Source organism: Pavona decussata, unplaced genomic scaffold (genome assembly GCF_977016875.1).
Source record: "Pavona decussata unplaced genomic scaffold, jaPavDecu1.1 SCAFFOLD_127, whole genome shotgun sequence".
Classification (NCBI taxonomy): domain Eukaryota; kingdom Metazoa; phylum Cnidaria; class Anthozoa; order Scleractinia; family Agariciidae; genus Pavona; species Pavona decussata.
The window spans coordinates 1,394,385-1,411,818 of NW_028145541.1; the positions used below are offsets into that span (position 1 = coordinate 1,394,385).

The 17,434-nt window shown below is 39.7% G+C and overlaps 6 protein-coding genes across 13 annotated transcripts in view; 2 read left to right on the forward strand and 4 right to left on the reverse strand.

The window, feature by feature from the left end:
• LOC146469116 (uncharacterized) overlaps positions 1-10,809 on the reverse strand; it is a 64,028-nt gene extending 53,219 nt beyond the window's left edge. The window contains exons 1-3 of the mRNA XM_085123780.1: positions 10,413-10,809; positions 8,340-9,733; positions 7,437-7,796 (exon numbers count right to left, since the gene is read on the reverse strand). Coding sequence (XP_084979906.1) covers positions 7,542-7,796; positions 8,340-9,733; positions 10,413-10,809 — 2,046 coding nt within the window. The 3' untranslated portion in view covers positions 7,437-7,541. The remainder of the gene's footprint in view (positions 1-7,436; positions 7,797-8,339; positions 9,734-10,412) is intronic.
• The window catches only part of LOC146469103 (uncharacterized), a 202,370-nt gene that overhangs the window by 138,372 nt on the left and 46,564 nt on the right, over positions 1-17,434 (forward strand). The gene's annotated exons all lie outside the window — the stretch shown is intronic.
• The window catches only part of LOC146469117 (uncharacterized), a 102,058-nt gene that overhangs the window by 53,174 nt on the left and 31,450 nt on the right, over positions 1-17,434 (reverse strand). The gene's annotated exons all lie outside the window — the stretch shown is intronic.
• The window catches only part of LOC146469124 (uncharacterized), a 65,428-nt gene that overhangs the window by 1,430 nt on the left and 46,564 nt on the right, over positions 1-17,434 (forward strand). For 7 of the 8 annotated variants that reach the window (XR_014867302.1, XR_014867304.1, XR_014867305.1 and 4 more), the window contains exons 3-7: positions 8-253; positions 1,522-1,597; positions 2,098-2,238; positions 2,818-2,936; positions 4,358-4,550. Coding sequence is in view for 2 of the 8 variants with exons in the window: in XM_085123772.1 (XP_084979898.1) it covers positions 8-253; positions 1,522-1,597; positions 2,098-2,238; positions 2,818-2,936; positions 4,358-4,550 (775 nt within the window). In the remaining 6 variants the exon portion in view is untranslated. Of the gene's footprint in view, positions 1-7; positions 254-1,519; positions 1,598-2,097; positions 2,239-2,817; positions 2,937-4,357; positions 4,551-17,434 lie in introns of all 8 variants that reach the window. The other variant, XM_085123774.1, reaches the window with a different exon arrangement.
• LOC146469125 (uncharacterized) overlaps positions 12,292-17,434 on the reverse strand; it is a 41,168-nt gene continuing 36,025 nt past the window's right edge. Inside the window, exon 4 of the transcript XR_014867294.1 lies at positions 12,292-12,490. The gene's annotated coding sequence lies outside the window, so the exon portion shown is untranslated. The remainder of the gene's footprint in view (positions 12,491-17,434) is intronic.
• LOC146469126 (uncharacterized) lies at positions 12,481-16,047 on the reverse strand. The gene is made up of 3 exons (XM_085123785.1): positions 15,801-16,047; positions 13,562-14,958; positions 12,481-12,982 (listed from the first exon to the last, which is right to left on the reverse strand). The coding sequence occupies exons 1-3, from the start codon at positions 16,006-16,008 to the stop codon at positions 12,728-12,730; spliced, it is 1,860 nt and encodes a 619-aa protein (XP_084979911.1). The 5' UTR covers positions 16,009-16,047; the 3' UTR covers positions 12,481-12,727.

Genomic DNA, 17,434 nt, shown 5'->3' on the forward strand with positions numbered 1-17,434 from the left:
TTCTCAGAAATCCACAAGCTAAGATAAAGGATGGCAGAAAAGAGCGCACAACTCATCCAAGTCATCAAGGAAATTATACCTACCCAGTCCAATCATCTTACTATCCTGACCCAGTTATGGCAGCCCCACCCCACCCCCCTGTAATGTATCCAGTCCCCATGATCCCAGTGCACCCTGGGTATGCTCCTTGGCTTGCACCTCTGCCAGGATATGGTGTGGTCAATAATGGCTTACCTGATGAGAGAAGTGGAAGGTAAGGACTGTGCAAAAAATATATTGTTAAAGTCATTTCATGACAAACATGCGGATACAGGAAAAATTAAGCAAAACAGAAAAAGATAAAGAAGAAATCTGAGTCTTAAAGGACATTGTCTCTTTTGCTTCAATCTGTGTATTAAAGGGTCTGCTCAGCTTTGGATGGTCCAAGTTAATTTCTTAGGGACAGTGCCGACTAATTCAAAGGTTTTTTTTTCACTGTATCACTATGCAGGGAAAAAAAGATCTTAGCAAGGGCTATCGAAATCCAAAACGAAAATTGGGGTAATAGAAACTTCATAAGCAAAACAAAAAGCAATACATTTCAATGCTTTCTGGAGTTATTGTTGCTTAATTATCTCTGAAAAATGCCTGGTTACCCTAAGATTTGCTTTTCCTACATAGGCATAAACCATGCTAAAAAACCTCAGTCTTACATCTAAGGAGATACCGTTCTTAACAGTGCAACTGGTGACATTTGACAGACACAGTAGTTGAATAGTCTGACAACTACACGCTTGACATGCATACTGCTTGGATTAAATATGTCAAAAACATCCTTTGTTACATTGGATGAAGAGAAAGATGGCTACTGTGAAGCTCGCTATCACATTGGAAGATAGATATGTCAAATTTTAGGCCGTTTTTTTTATTTTAGTTCCTCGGATTTCTCCAAATTTTTGCATGTGATCTGCAATTTGATTAAAAAACATTGTGCAGTTTTTTTTTTCACGGATTTGTGTTTTGTTTTCAAGAAATATGTCTGTGAAAAACACAAACAAATCAACAATGCTTTGCTTCCAGATGCTAATTATTCGTTCCGAAAGAGTGATTTGCAAATTACATAACGTCTTCTTGGCTCAAGTTTATGCTGTTTTTCTCTAACTTAGCGTTGAAAATAGCCGCATATTTTTCATTCACAAAATTCTGGACAACTGGACAAGGTTTTTTGATCGAATTGCAGGTTACATCCAAAAATTCCGACAATTTTGAGCAAATCGAAAAAACAGCCTAAAATTTGACATACTGGTAGGTCGGTTATTTTGAGATGGGCACAGCTATAGCCTGTGAGAGCAGGCAACTGTTCCAGCTTTTCTCTCTCGTGAAGAAAAACAACAGCCAGAAAAAATTAGTCTGTTGCAAAAAACCAGAAGGCAGGCGCTTGCAGGCTAGCACCTCTAAAACAGACAATTGGTGCCTGAGTTCTGTTGGTAGTCTTTTGAGTTGGCTGCATTTATTATTTTTAAAATGACACTTTCTTGTTAGACTTCCCAACAAGATGTCAAGGTCTCAAGCAGCTGTGGTATTTCAAAAATATACCAGAGGTTGGCAAGTGAGAAAGGTATGTAAATTACTGTTATGATTCTCTAGATCAGGTGACTAGCATAGTCACTTTGTGTTGCCCATCCTCAGTAAACTGCCTTCAGCCAAAAGCTGCAATATAGTGCTCAAGGAAAGCCTTGGAAAAGTAGGAAATGGTTGTTAAAAACTCCGGTCCCTTGGGAGGCCTAAGAAGAGACCCCAGGGGAGGTTTTTCGGACGTGCTGATTTGATTGACACATGCAACTAGACCCAGGGAATGGGGATTTTCCTGGCTATTAAGGGTGAAAATCCTGGCTACACTGACAGAAAAACAAAGCATTTCATCACTAAGGGAAAATAGTTTCCGAGCTAGTTTTTTCAGTCTTGATCCAACCACTTCAAAAATTGTCAACAGCCCTGACATGAAGGGAATTCCCTACAAAATATAATGTTACCACTTTCCTGAAGCGTCTAACAGCTCATAACAAAACATTAGGCAGCAATGAGGAATTTTAATATTTGTATGTCATGTTATAACAGGGTCCACAGTTTGCACTCTGGCGCTATATGTGTGACAAGAAACATTCCAGAACATTTGCTGCTGGTCTGATTGACAGCTTCCTAACCGAAGAAATCATTCCAGATATCTTGATTGATGTTATCTCTGGCAAAAAATTCCTGGTATGTGTACATTCCCGAGCTAGTAAAGAATATGCTGTGGTTAAAAAAAAATGTTCTGTTTGTTTCCTTTTAGTTTGTCTCAGATTTAATGGTAATGAATACTACAGAGAGGAAAATAAAAATTAAACTAGTTTGAAAAATTTTAAACCAAAGAAATTGAACCACAACAAATACATGTCAACTTTCGTAATATATTCATGTTCATTCATTCTTTATGGGTATATTATGAACTCAGAACATAACAAGCTTCCATTTGGCTTGATAGCTCAATTGGTAGAGCACTGCACTGGCATCGCAGAGGTCATTGGTTCAAATCCTGTTCAAGCCAAACACATTCTTCAGGTTCAGTTTTTGCAACAGTCTGGTTGTGTAGATAACTGCAAGAATCTTTCTTCTATGTAATCTTTCATCTACAGTGTGTATACATGTTTTGTGCAGTAGAATACTGGTCAAGAAGAAACAACTTGCAATTGCAAATCCTTGTTTCAATCTGCTTTTCTTTTGAAGTCCAGCACAAAGTTCCTTTTGATGATGTAATGTATTTAATTTTTTTGTGTATATTTATTTATTTTATCTCAGCCTGTCCAAGATCCCAGATACAAAGTAAGCGAGAGAGTTTCCCAAGAAATTATTCACCATGATGTCACTGCTTTAATCCACGAGATTGCCCTTGGGATGTTTTATTCCCTTGGGGGAAGGTAAGTTGTTTCTTAGGAATAACATTTTATCATTCTTTTTAAGTAAATTGTCATGGGTATTTCCTCCGCAGGTCCTTTAACAGTCACAGGAGGACAGGAAATTCAGTGTAATACCACCAATTGGAGAGGGGGGGGGGGGCACAGTAGTGTCCTTATTTAAGCCTGGTAAACTTTTAACTCTTTAGGCCCTAACAGTGATCAGCATCAATTTTTTCCTTGTAATATCAATGCTTTTTCACTCCCTGAGGTCATGAGAATTAAGGGTATGATTGCCCAAGGTTAATATTCTAATATTTAAATTACTTCTCGCCAGTACTTTTGTATGAAAAGTATTGAGACAAGATAGGAGAATTTGTTCTTTGATTGTGTTCGACATAGAAAGAACGCACTCCTAACTGCATTTGGAGTCGAGATCGTATGGGACATGGATCTTAGGACGGGCATCTGGTATCCCCCGCAGATAATGCAGGGGCAGAGAGAGCCTGGGATTGAGATCATCAAACGCACTCCCTAATCTTTGATTATTACTAGCATTAGGGGTCAAAGGGTTAATGCAATTTTGGTTGTTTAAGCATGGTGTCTGTCATTGTGTTGTTTCCATAATTTGCACAACACCAACACCAACACCAACATTGTTACTAGCCTCCTTTGCAGACGTTTGTGTGGGCGGGAGGGAGAATGGGACCGACACAAACAACGTCTGCAAAGGAGGCTACATTGTTACCAGAGCATGCTTATTTGTTTTCCTTTCTTCAATCTAAATAATAATAATAATAATAACACTTATATAGCGCTTATCCGCATGCGTTCTAAGTGCTTTACATCCATTGTATTACAGTATGACTTAGAAATATAAAAACAAAAGATTAAGTAAACTAATTTAGATTAAAAGCGCATTTAAAAAGGTGTGTTTTCAGTTTAGATTTAAAAATATTTAAACTGGGCGAAGACTTGACTTCTAGAGGTCAGGAGTTCCATAAAAAGGGAGCAGCTACTGTAAAAGCTCTAAAACCATAAGACTTAAGGTTCCATTTGTTTTGTTTTAAAAGAAATGCAGAAGACGAACGAAGCTTTCTATTTGGTACATAACGTTAGATCATTTCATCAATGTAGACAGGGGCAAGGCCGTTTAGAGATTTAAATGGATAGGGGTTATGTGGTCGTGTTTCCGTATACCGGTAATAAGGCGCGCAGCGGCGTTTTGAACATACTGAAGCTTTTGTAGGAGATATTTACGCAAGCCATACGCTAGGGAGTTACAATAGTCCAGCTTTGAATTAACAGAAGCATGAACTAGAGTTTCAGTAGTCTTCAGAGAAATAAATTTCCTAATTTGTGCAATGTTCCTTAAATGATAAAAAGCACTCTTGCAGGTAGAGTTGATGTGTCTATTTATCATTGTTATTATTTTTGGCATGCAGTTCTTTATCCAGAAGAGATCCTCTTTTGAAAGTGTCCACTGATATTATCCATGAGGTTGTAAGGGAATCTGCAAGCCAACTTGTACATGCTACAGTTGATGAAATGGTCCAAGGTCACATGACTGTAATCAGGGCCGGTGATTGGCTGGATGACTTTATACTAGAAGCAATTACTCCTATGCTCCCAAGGGTGGTAGGTACATTTTTTATTTTATTGTTTCTGGCAAGTCAGTCAAACTTAAAAATGACATGTGTGGTTCAAGAAGATATCCACACCTCCCCCCATGGAATGTCATTGGAAATTCCGAGGGTGAAAGGGGTGGGGTGGGGGTCTCAAAAGGCTAGAAGATTTTAAAGGAAAGTGCAAAGAAAGGCCCAAACCCACCCACCCCCACCCCCCACCCCCCCCCCCAAAAAAAAAATCTGTGTGAGGGTATGGATATATTTCTGAAACGACACGTGTTTACAACTACAGAAAATTTTCACATAATCCTAATTTTGAGGTCTTCAAGGGACGGCACTCAATTTTATGAATTTGGAATAGAATATAATAATAGAACAACTTTATTTGCTCTTGTGCTCAGTTACATGGATTATCGTAAATAATAAAAAAATGAAGAAAGAAAGAACTCATAGTATAAACTGCTCAGAGCTTGGAAACTGAAGTAACTAAGAGGTTGGTGCATTGGTCAAAACTGTTTTCTTATCAAGGGCAAATAAACGAGCAACTTTCTGTTTTGCAACATCGAACTTTTGTGATTTAAAAAAATGTAAACCACAAAAATTTGATTCAAGCAAAACTGTCTTTAACCTAACAAAGATGGTTCAGCATCCCATCATCCATTTCCATCATGCTGCTGATCAAAGTTCCACAAATTATGCCTGTGAATCTGAATGAGTTTTAGTCTGGTGTGAAAGCAATGCGCTCAACTCTCTCGAAGGCAGAAAACTGCACCATGAGTAACTCCATTTGTCCACTTTTAGAGAGGTAATTGCACCATAAGAACACAGGGAACAGAGGAAGACAAATTTGACCATAATTCCGGCTAAATTTACCGGGATACTGCAGTGCAAAGCGAGTTTGTTAATTCAAATACGTTAGCGTGGTCGAATTATAAAGCGTCATGAGAACCTGCTACGCATCTCTTGAGATTTTTTGAATGGTCATGACGCTTTGTTCAACAAATTCGATTAGTCTTCTCTGTGCCCTGTGTAAGACTGTTTAGTGACACCTTGCAAGAAAAGCCTTTCTTTGAGAAGAGAGACTTTACTCGGTCAGAGTGGTTTAGTGACAGACAGACAGCCCGACAGACCAAATGAAATTTGGCTGGAACCAGCTAATCTCAAGTTGTTTCACAAATCAGGCCGACAAACTGAGAGCCTTTGCGAATCTCCATCACATCGGCCGTTTTACCTTCTCTGAAACCCTGGTTACAATGCGGTTGCAGAGGTAGCCTCACCTCAATATCGGTGTCTTCTACTCTCTTTCTTATATTTGCACTGTAAGATGCAATTAACTCTTGCAGCTTTGTTACTTGTTCATCAGGAGAGTGTGAGAGGAACCTCTTGTTTCCATGGTTTAACAATAACAACTTTATTAAAAAAAACATAGTTTTAGGATGCTGACACACATTGCGACTGAAAGCACCGATTCTTACATCAAACTCGTCAGATTTGTTGAACGAAGCAAACTTTGGTTTTCGATACTCGTCTACCAGACCTTATCACGGTTTAATTTCGCTCCATACCGCTATTCCGAATCTACATTCGATTCCCTTTACATGGTGTGAGTTAACTTTATATGTTCAGTTGATTTGCTTATCGAGAAGATTTCAATATTTGCGCGCATTCCGGCTCCAAATGTTGTTTGTTCCGATGATATTTTCGTCCAGCATCCCACCCTTACATGTAATAAGCTGTCAGAGTTTCTGGGTCTAATAAAAAGTTTCTCGAACACTGCTTTTTCCACTGTCAAGCTATTTACAGGCCTCTATTCTTCTCCTTGGTGAGTGAAGGCGGCGGCTGTACATTCTATAAACAACATTCGTCTTTAATTTTCGCCCAAATCCACCATCCCGAACTTTTAGATTCCTAGCTTAATTTAACGAAGCCTTTTTGTAGCATATCCCGCGTTAAAAATCCCTCATCCCTCCAACTTACTTCCGGCGTTATTGAATTACTTTTCGCTTCCCGTTTCCCGGTGCAAATTGAAATCAGAATTCAAGTGAAAAGCTTACTTACTATGCTAAGTGGTTGGCATTTGTACAGATTTTTCTTATTTTTTCTGAAGCTGCCCATCTCCCAAAATTGAGCGAGAGAAATGCTACTTTATAAATCAATTCTTTTCTCTCTCAAAATACAAGCATGAACTTAAACAGTCAAGAGAACGAATTTAATCTGCATGGGATCTCATGTTATGTTATTAAACTTCATAGAAACAATAGAAAGATATTAGCTTTTCCTCTTGTCCAACAGGGATGATATGGATTCACGAACGCGGGCGAAAGTCTCCTTCCTCGCGGGAACTCGCTCAGCGTGCGTTGAGTGTTGGCTTGTGGTTCTGTTCATGAACACCGGACGCGTGACAGAAACCTTTGCCAGGGTGGAATTGTGGGACAGTTAATAGCAAAGGATAAGATAGTACTTTTCGTTTTATAGAGTAAGAGTGCACAATTTTTACCCAACACCATTTTATTGATTTTTTTTTTGTTTTTCATACAGCATGGCACAGCTTGCGCAGAAACGAGACTAAATTTACTTCAGCAGCACCTTAAAAAAATCCTGCAACAAAATTTTCGTTTATCCCATAATATCTTTGTTTAGTATCTACTTTGTTTCGTACGATTTTTGCGGTTCGTTCTAACCAGGAAAAACTGTTCAATTTGAGAATGTTTTATTTTTCTCTTGTTTCTTTACCAAAAGATCACAAAATCAGCTTTTCTCAAAATCTTTACGCCATACAATAATCTACTTGCTTAAGAATTCGGGAATAATATAATGGCTTTTCTAAAAATAATTTGTCCTCTTTTATCAATTAATGTTTAAGTGAAAAACGTCTGTTGCAAACGTTCTCTTCTACAACAAAATCTAAAAAAACTAAATGTTCGTTTCCTTTCTAAAAGAATTAACTTCTTCACCAACTTACGATAAACCCGCAAAGTAAACCAAAGCAAAAAGAAAAATGCTACTTGAGCCAGACCGTCAAATAAGGGGACTGGTGCGAGTATGATCTGTTTGGCCAATCAGAATCGCTGCTTGGACTGTCGTATCCATTGGCATTCTGTGACCAGCCATGCGCAGTGGAGCCTTTTGTCATGACCCCAACAGCCATGCAGTAGTCGTTTGCCTTGGTGCCACCGTTTGAGTAGAATGAGGCATAAGGATATGATCCTCCGTGTACAACATAAGGCAGTATCCCGAACTTGTTCTGGTAGCAAATCTGTTTGAAAAAGAGGAGAGAAATGCGTCAAAGAAATCTTTCTCCATTGTGTTTGGTTCAGCATATGTTTGTTGGTTCACGTTTTTTCAGCCCAACCATCGTGTTTCACGCATATCCACAATATATTCCTTACAATTTAAGATCTTGTCTCAATACTAGCCCAATTTGTTTTTTATTTGTAGCTGACGGATACGCATAAAAAAAACGAGTCGTACTCATAGAAGTGAATCTAGAAGGCACAACGTTTAAAAAAAAGCTCTTTTATCTTTTTCGTTTGCATTTATTTTTGGATATAAGCACTCGGGTATCCAAAACAAGTGCAACAAACGTTCCGCAAAAAAGCTTTAGTTCGCGTCTGACTCAGAATTCTCCGCGGCGTTTAGATATGGGAAATATATCATCATTCAAAGGAAAATGCAACGCAAAACCCCAAGGAATAACATGTCAACAGGTATGGAACATTTTCACATAAAGATTTGCAGTTTTAAACAAGGGAGAAACAAGAGCCAAAATACGCTGGAAAATCAAGTGAAATCCTCTGACCTTTTTGTTTCCATTCCAAGCATACACCATAACAGGTGTCTGTACAGCCGCCTTCACAGCTGATGGTCCAACAGAATGTTTCCAAAACGAGGCTTTTTCTCTGTCACCAGGCAACCGCCATATCACCCACTTTTTCCCCAAACCATCCACTCTTTTACCGCTGGACAGCAGAACAGTAGAAGCTTCCTCTACTGCCAAACTGCGCGCGTCAATGCAGGCAAACTGTTTCCGTTTTGTGATCTTTGGAGTCTTCAGCGCTGCAATGTTGTGGTTAGACACCAGCCATGTGTTGTAAATGTTGCCCACTCTTCCGCTGATTTTGCCCACGAGTGTCCAGCCACCATTTCTCATGTCGCAGTAAGTCTGTACTGCTGAGCTTCCTTGGAGGTCTGTCTTGATCCAATAAACGCCATTCTTGGCGCGTGGTTTGTTGTTGGCGAGACTTGCATCATGGATCTGCTTACACGAGTCAGCAGGAAGCTTCTTTTCACCCAGGAGAGAACTTTGGGCAGGAATGAAAAGTTTAATCTTTCCCAGGGTGATGTTTGGAGGAGTGGCAACCAGGAGTGTTACCTTGATGTTGTCATAAAATGTTTTGCAGTTGTGATTAGACTTATGACATCCCAGTCCTAGGGTGCCTGCAGTTATTTTCCATTCCTTGCTCACCTTTACATTATCCTGTACAACTTTCCCATTGGCCCACTGCCAGAATCTATCGCCCGCCACCCGATACCTGAAATGAAACCATGTGTTTAATTTGAAGGGCGTTGGTAATTGTCCTTTGTACGGCCAACCGCCATCTTTATTATTAGCTTGTGGTCTCATGAAGACAGATTTGGCGGAAGGTGGGTAGTATTGAAACCACCATCCCGTGGTTTTGCTGGGATTCACATTGCTGACGCGTAGAAATGGTCCGGGCGAGCTTGCTGTTTTGCCAGTTTCCATCAAGTCCAGCTCTACATCAACGTCTTTCCACTGAAAACCTGACTGAAGATACAATCCAACCTCAACGTTATCTCTGCCCAGATCTTTACTCTGCATCGTATTCCCCAGCAATCGTCCGTTTTGCACGCTCCATTTTCCCCAGTTTTTCACCCATTCTTTTTTCAATGTTGAGCTCGAGAAATCGTCATAGAAGGCGAACACTTTTTCAGGATTATCCATGGCACTGCCGCTGACCACAGCACCAAACACTAAGGAATAAGAGGAATCATCAACAGTGTTGGCTGAGATAGGAGCCTGCAGTCTGAACTGGACAGTGGCAGACTTTGTTCCCAGGCCGCTAATGACGCGGTTAACTTGAACGGGGCGCTGTCCGTTGTCATGGTAATAGACATGCAAGTCGTCACCATTGTCACGTGTTAATCCACGATCTATCAGTTCTCGGTGATTAACTGAGGAAAATAAAATTCATGTCAATCAGTAAAACAAATATCTTAAAAGTGTCATAGAGACTTGTGACACCTCAACTGCTTTAAGAAATTCTGAGGAGAGGATGGCTGGGGAGCGAGAGTCTCTGACGAAGAAACGAAATGAAATAAAACGAGGAAAAGAACACTTAGAGCTAGTATTTTAATGGTCACAGTTAAGGCTTGCATGCACAGAGTAAAGGTTAGAATCACCTGGTACAATATTTATTATTTTGATGTAACGTAGTTTTTATAATAACGCTTTTATGCTTACTTTTAAATTAATTTGGCGCTGCGTTTTCTGTTAGATGTGATATAAGAAAGTTATCTTATCTAAAAAACAAGTCCGCAGGAAAGTACTACTCAGTAGCTTTCATTTGGATGGTCACACTTTAGGATTTCATACGCAGACTCAAAAGGTAGAACCACCTTGTACAGCATAATAAACAGTACCACAGACAAGTATTTTATCCATAGAGTCAAAAGTTAGAACCACGTTGAACAGCAAGTAAGAAGTACCAAAGAAAGTACCGTCGCCTTTCAGATGTTGTTCCTTGCAATTTTTTTTTAAACAGATTTTCATCTGATTCCATGTTTAGCCGCCAAAAATGAAAAGAGTATTTCCTTACATAATACTTCTAACAAACATCCCGAAATTTCATACCTGGTACAGCTATAGTGTAGTGTTTAGGCAGAGAGGATCCTGTCGCCTCAATTCGTACTTGTATTTTCCCTGTCCGTTCCGCCATACAGCTCGGATATCCGTGCGAAGTGTTTCCTTTTGCAAGTTTTTCCAGAAGGTGCTGTACTGGTTTCAACAAGGCGATTTCTTCTTCGGCGATTCGAGCCAATTTGTTGGCGTCTTTCTGCATTGTTGCGGCAAGATTTTTCTTTTCGTTGAAGGTGTTCAGATCCAGAGTCAACTTGAAAATCAGCGAGTCGATCTCACTTTTAGCGCGGTAGATCTCGCCATGTTTGGAGGGCTTTGTTGGTTGGGATCCACAGGTTAAAAAGTACAAAAGCGCGGTAAAAACAGCGATGCTGCTTAGCTGAAAAGCCATTTGACGGCACAGTCAGAAGTCAGAAATGATTGAGATTGTTGAGAATACTCAGAAAGTCTACAAGGACTGACTTAGTATTTTCTGTGTATGACTCATAATTTTTGAAATCAGCGGAAGTGAGGCTTACAAGTTATTTTTCGTGAAATGCATTACGATAAAAATAGAAAGCGTTACGTAAGACTGTCACGCTCGTTGTGTTCGTAGTTAACAAAGGTCACGCTATCTCATTATTTGAATTCTACAGAACCTTCATTACTAAACGTTTTTAGCCGTGTTTGTTAAAAGTTGCGTTAATCTGGGTCAGTCTTCTGTTGTGAGCTTCAGTTTCGTCTGAAGAACAGCCTATGGTTTTCACAGTTCTAGAAAATCAAGATCTTAACATTTTAAGAAGAGGTGCATTGAATCCTTGCAATGTCATTTTGTCAACAGATACGATACACATATATGTAAATTTTGCCCGATTGGTACATCAAAACTTGAATTTAATTGCCGTCTGATTTGTTGAAGAAACCAAAATGAATTTTCGAATCTCACTTATCACGGTTTAATTTCGCTCCATACCGCCATTCCGAATCTACATTCGATTCCCTTTGCATGGTGTGAGTTAACTTCATATGTTTGGCTGATGTGCTTCTCGAGAAGATTTCAATATTTGCGCGCATTCCTGCTCCAAAATGTTGTTTGTTCTGATGATATTTTCGTCCAGCATCCCACCCTTAATAAGCTGTCAGAGTTTCTGAGTCTAATAAAAGGTTTCTCGAACGCCACTTTCCACTCTGACCCTATTTACAGGCGCCTGTTCTTCTCCATACTAAGTGAAGACGGCTGTACTTTAAATAAGCAACATTCGTCTTTAATTTTCGTCCTAATCCCCATCCCGAGCCTTAAGATTCCTAGCTTAATTTAACGAAATATTTTTATACCACATCCAGCGTTAAAAATCCCGCCTCCCTGCAACTTCCGGCGTTATCGAATTACTTCTCGCATTCCGTTTCCCGGTGCAAATTAAAATCAAAATTCAAGTGAAAAGCTTGCTTATTATGCTAAGTGGTTGGAATTTCTACGGATTCTTCTTATTCTTTTCTGAAGGTGCCCATCTCCTCAAATTTAGCGAGAGAAATGCTCCTTTATAAGTTATTTCCTTTCCAAATACAAACGTGAAAACAACCAAACAAGCGAAACGAATTTTATATAAAAGGGGACCTCAGGTCATGTTATTAAGCGTCATAGGAACAATAGAAAAGATATAAGCTTTTCCTCTTGTCCATCAGGGATGATACGGTTCACGAACGCGGGCAAAAGTCTCCTTCCTCGCGCGAACTTGCCTAGCGCGCGTGGAGTGATGGCTCCTTGTTCTGTTCATGAACACCGGAAGCGTGAATAAAACCTTTGCCAGGGAGAAATTTTGGAAGAGTTAATAGCAAAGCATATGATAGTACTGTTCGTTTTATAAAGCAAGACTCTGCACAATTTTTACCCAACACCATTTTATTGATTTTTTTTTTTGTTTTGTTTTTCATACAGCATAGCACAGCTTTGCGCAGAAACGGAACTAAATTTACTTCAGCAACACCTTAAAAAAATCCTGCAACAAAATTTTCATTTATCCAATAAAAGTCCTTGTTTAGTATCAACTTTGTTTCCTGAGATCTTGATTCTCTGTTTCTTTACCAAAAGATCACTCACAAAAATCATACTATACAATAAGGTTTTTACTTTTGCTTAAGAATCAGGAGATAATGGCTTTTTTAAAAGTAATTTGATCAATTGTTTAAGTGAAAAATGTCAGTTACAAACGTTTTCTTACCTCTACAGCAAAACCTAATGATCTAAAATGTTCGTTTCTTCTCTAAAGGAATTAACACCTTCACCAACTTACTATAAACCCGCAAAGCAAAGCAAAGCAAAGCAAAAAATGCTACTTGAGCCAGACCGTCAAGTGGGGGGACTGGTGCGACTTTGATCTGTTTGGCCAATCAGAATCGCTGCTTGGACTGTCGTAACCATTGGCATTCTGTGACCAGCCATGCGCAGTGGAACCTTTACGCATGACCCCCACAGCCATACAATAGTCGTTTTTGGCGACATTACCAGCTGTGTTGTATGAGGCGTAAGGATATGATCCCCCGTCCGTAACATAAGGTAGTATCCCGAACTTGTTCTGGTAACAAATCTGTTTTAAAAAGACGAGAAAAATGTGTCAAAGAAATCTTTCTCCATTTAGGTTATAAGTGTTTGGTTCGGCATTTGTTTGGTTTTAACACGTTTCAATCATATCATTGTATTTCACGGAAAATAATATCTACGCGCCAATATTTTATACTTATTGAAATCTGTTATCCACAATATATGCTTCACCATTTAAGATATAATCTTAATCCAGCCATATTTTTTTTTTATTTCTCGCTGAGTGATTGCAAAAAGACCAAGTTTTAAAAAGTAAAAGTGAACCTGAAATGCGCAATGATTAAAAAAAACCTGTTGTGTTTATTAATTTTTTTTTTTGGTTTGTTTTGTTAGCTTGTTCTGTTTCGAAATAAGCACCTTGGTCTCCAAAGGTTCCAAAAAAAAAAAAAATCTTTATTCCCCGTCTGACTCAGAATTCTGCGTGATATGGAAACTATATCATCTTTCAAGAGAAATACCTCCCAAAACCCCGAGGAAATACATGTCAACAGTTTGAAACATTTTAACATAAAGATTTGCAGTTTTGAGTTCAAATACGCTGGAAAATCAAGTAAAATCGTCTGACCTTTTTGTTTCCATTCCAAGCATACACCATGACAGGTGTCTTCACGGCCGCCTTCACAGCTGAATATCCAACAGAACGTTTCCAAAACGAGGCTTTTTCTCTGTCACCAGGCAACCGCCACATCACCCACTTGCTCCCCAAACCATCCACTCCCTCACCGCTGGACAGCAGAACCATGGACGCCTCCTCTACTGCCAAACTGCGCGCGTCAATACAGGCAAACTGTTTGTGTTTTGTGATCTTTGGAGTCTTCAGCGCTGCAGTGTTGTGGTTAGACACCAGCCATGTCTTGTAAATGTTGCCCACTCTTCCGCTGATTTTGCCCACGAGTGTCCAGCCACCATTTTTCATGTCGCAGTAAGTCTGCACTGCTGAGCTTCCTTGGAGGTCTGTCTTGATCCAATAAACGCCATTCTTGGCGCGTGGTTTGTTGTTGGCGAGACTTGCATCATGGATCTGCTTACACGAGTCAGCAGGAAGCTTCTTTTCACCCAGGAGATGATTTTTGGCGAGAACTACTGGCTGGAAAACTCCCAGGGTGATGTTAGGTGGAGTAGCGACTATGAAGCGCACTTTAATGTTGTCATAAAGAGTCTTGCAATCGTATTGTTTAAAGTTATGACATCCCAGTCCTAAAGTGCCTGCAGGTATTTTCCACTCCTTGCCTACTTGCACATTGTCGTGTACAAGTTTGCCGTTCGCCCACTGCCAGAATCTGTCTCCCAGCACTCGATACTTGAAGTGAAACCACTTGTTTAATGTAAAGGCTGTGGGTAGCTTTCCGTTGTATTTCCAGTTGCCATCTCTGTTGTTAACAACAGGTCTCATGGTACAAGTGAAGCGACTACCTATACAATATTCAAACCACCATGCTGTGGTTTTGCTGGGATTCACATTAGTGACACGCAGATGTGGTCCAGGACAGCTATTTTTTGTTCCAATTTCCATCAAGTCAAGCTCTACATCGACGTCTTTCCACTGAAAACCTGATTGAAAATATAATCCAACCTCAACGTTATCTTTGCCCAGATCATTACTCTGCATTGTGCTTCCCAGCAATCGTCCGTTTTGCACGCTCCATTTTCCCCAGTTTTTCACCCATTCTTTTTTTAGTGTTGAACTGGAGAAATCGTCATAGAAGGCGAACACTTTGTCAGGATTGTCCATGGCACTGCCGCTGACCGCAGCACCAAACACTAAGGAATAAGAGGAATCATCAACATTGTTGGCTGAGATAGGAGCCTGCAGTCTGAACTGGACAGTGGCAGACTTTGTTCCCAGGCCGCTAATGACGCGGTCAACTTGAACGGGGCGTTGTCCGTTGTCATGGTAATAGACTTGCAAGTCGTTACCATTGTCACGTGTTAATCCACGATCTATCAGTTCTCGGTGATTAACTGAGATAAATAAAATTCATGTCAATCAGTGTAACAAATATCTGAAAAGTGTCACAGGGACTTGTGACACCTCAACTGCTTTATGAAATTCTCGGAAGAGGATGGCTAGGGAGCCGGAGTCTCTAACGAAGAAATGAATTGAAACTAAACAAGAAAAAGGAGCCTTAGAGCATTTGAATGGTCACACTTGAGGCTCCCATGCACAGAGTCATAAGTTAGAATTACCCTGTACAGCATTTATTATTTTGGTGTATCTGCTTACTTTTAAATGCTTTTGGGACTGTTTTTTGGTTAGAGATATCCTAAATGTGACTTATCTTATCTAATGAACTGCACCACATAAAAGTACTGCTCAATAGCTTTCATCTGAATAGTCACACTTTAGGATTTCATACGCACTAAGACCCAAAAGTAAGAACCACCTTGTACAGCGTAATAAACAGCACCACAGGAAAGTACTGCTCAGTAGCTCTCATTTGAATGGTTTACACTTTAGGATTTCACCCAGACGCAAGAGTTAGAACCACCTTGTGCAGCGTAATAAACAGCACCACAGAAAAGTACTGCTCAGTTGCTTTCATTTGAATGTTAACACTTTAGGATTTCATACGCAGACGCAAAAGGTAGAACCACCTTGTCCAGCATAATAAACAGTACCACAGACATGTATTTAATGCACAGAGTCAAAAGTTAGATCCACGTTGTACAGCAAGTAAGCAGCACCAAAGAAAGTACCGTCGCCTTTTTAGACAGATTTTCAGCTGATTCCATATTTAGCCGTCATAAATGTAAAGAATATTTTCTTACATAATACTGATAGAAAACTTCCCAAAATTTCATACCTGGTACAGCTATAGTGTAGTGTTTAGGCAGAGAGGATCCTGTCGCCTCAATTCGTACTTGTATTTTCCCTCCCCGTTCCGCCATACAGCTCAGATATCCATGCGAAGTGTTTCCTTTTGCAAGTTTTTCCAGAAGGCGCTGAACTGGTTTCAACAAGGCGATTTCTTCTTCAGCGATTCGAGCCAATTTGTTGGCGTCTTTCTGCATTGTTGCGGCAAGATTTTTCTTTTCGTTGAAGGTGTTCAAATCCAGAGTCAACTTGAAAATCAGCGAGTCGATCTCACTTTTAGCGCGGTAGATCTCGCCATGTTTGGAGGGCTTTGTTGGTTGGGATCCACAGGTTGAAAAATACAACAGCGCGGTCAAAACAGCGATGCTGCTAAGCTGAAAAGCCATTTGACGGCGCAGTCAGAAGTCAGAAAGGATTGAGATTGTTGAGAATACCCAGAAAGTCTACAAGGACTGACTTAGTATTTTCTGTGTATGACTCATAATTTTTGAAATCAGCGGAAGTTGGGCTTACAAGTTATTTTTCGTGAAATGCATTACGATAAAAATAGAAAGCGTTACGTAAAAGACTGTCACACTCGTTGTGTTCATCGTTAGTAAAGGTCACGCTATCTCATCAATTGAATTCTACAGAACCTTCATTGCTAAAAGTTTATCGCCATGTTTGTTAAAAGTTGCGTTAATGTGAGTCAGTCTTCTGTTGTTAGCTTCAGTTTGGTCTGAATAACAGCCTATGGTTTTCACGATTTTAGGAAATCAAGATCTTATCATTTTATGACGGGGTGCGTTGAATCGTTGCAATGACATTTTGTCAACAGATACGATACACATATATGTAAATTTTGCCTGATTGGTACATCAAAACTTGAATTTAATTGCCGTCTGATTTGTTGAAGAAACCAAAATGAATTTTCGAATCTTGCTTATCCGGGTTTAATTTCGCTCCATACCGCTATTCCGAATCTACATTCGATTCCCTTTGCATGGTGTGAGTTAACTTCTTATGTTCGTGTGATGTGCTTCTCGACCAAAGATTTCAATATTTGCCCGCACTCCGGCTTCAAAATGTTGTTTGTTCCGATGATATTTTCGCCCAGTATCCCACCCTTAAGAAGCTGTCAGAGTTTCTGGGTCTAAAAAAGGTTTCTCGAACGCTTCTTTCCACTGTCACGCTATTTTACAGGCGCTTGTTCTTCTTCATAGTGAGTGAAGACGGCTGTACTTTAAATAAGCAATATGCGTCTTTAATTGACGTCCCAATCCGCCATCCCGAGCTTTTAGATTCCTAGCTTAATTTAACCAAATATTTTTATACTATATCCCGCCTTAAAAATCCCGCATCCCTCCAACTTACTTCCGGCGTTATTGAATTACTTTTCGCTTCCCGTTTCCTGTTGCAAATTAAAATCAGAATTCAAGTGAAAAGCTTGGTTGGAATTTCAGCGGATTCTTCTAATTTTTTCTGAAGGTGCCCATTTCCTCAAATTTAGCGAGAGAATTGCTCCTTTATAAGTTATTTCCTTTCAAAATTCAAACGTGAACATAAACAAACAAGCGAAACGAATCTTATCTAAAAGGAGACCTAAAGTCATGTTATTAAACTTCGTAGGAACAATAGAAAACA

Coding starts and splice junctions, on each gene's coding strand:
- LOC146469126 (XM_085123785.1), bottom strand. CDS start 16,008: ATGCAGAAAGACGCCAACAAATTGGCTCGAATCGCTGAAGAAGAAATC. Junction 14,959..15,800: donor CTACACTATAGCTGTACCAG/GTATGAAATTTT, acceptor TATTTATCTCAG/TTAATCACCGAGAACTGATA. Junction 12,983..13,561: donor CTTGGAATGGAAACAAAAAG/GTCAGACGATTT, acceptor TTTTTAAAACAG/ATTTGTTACCAGAACAAGTT.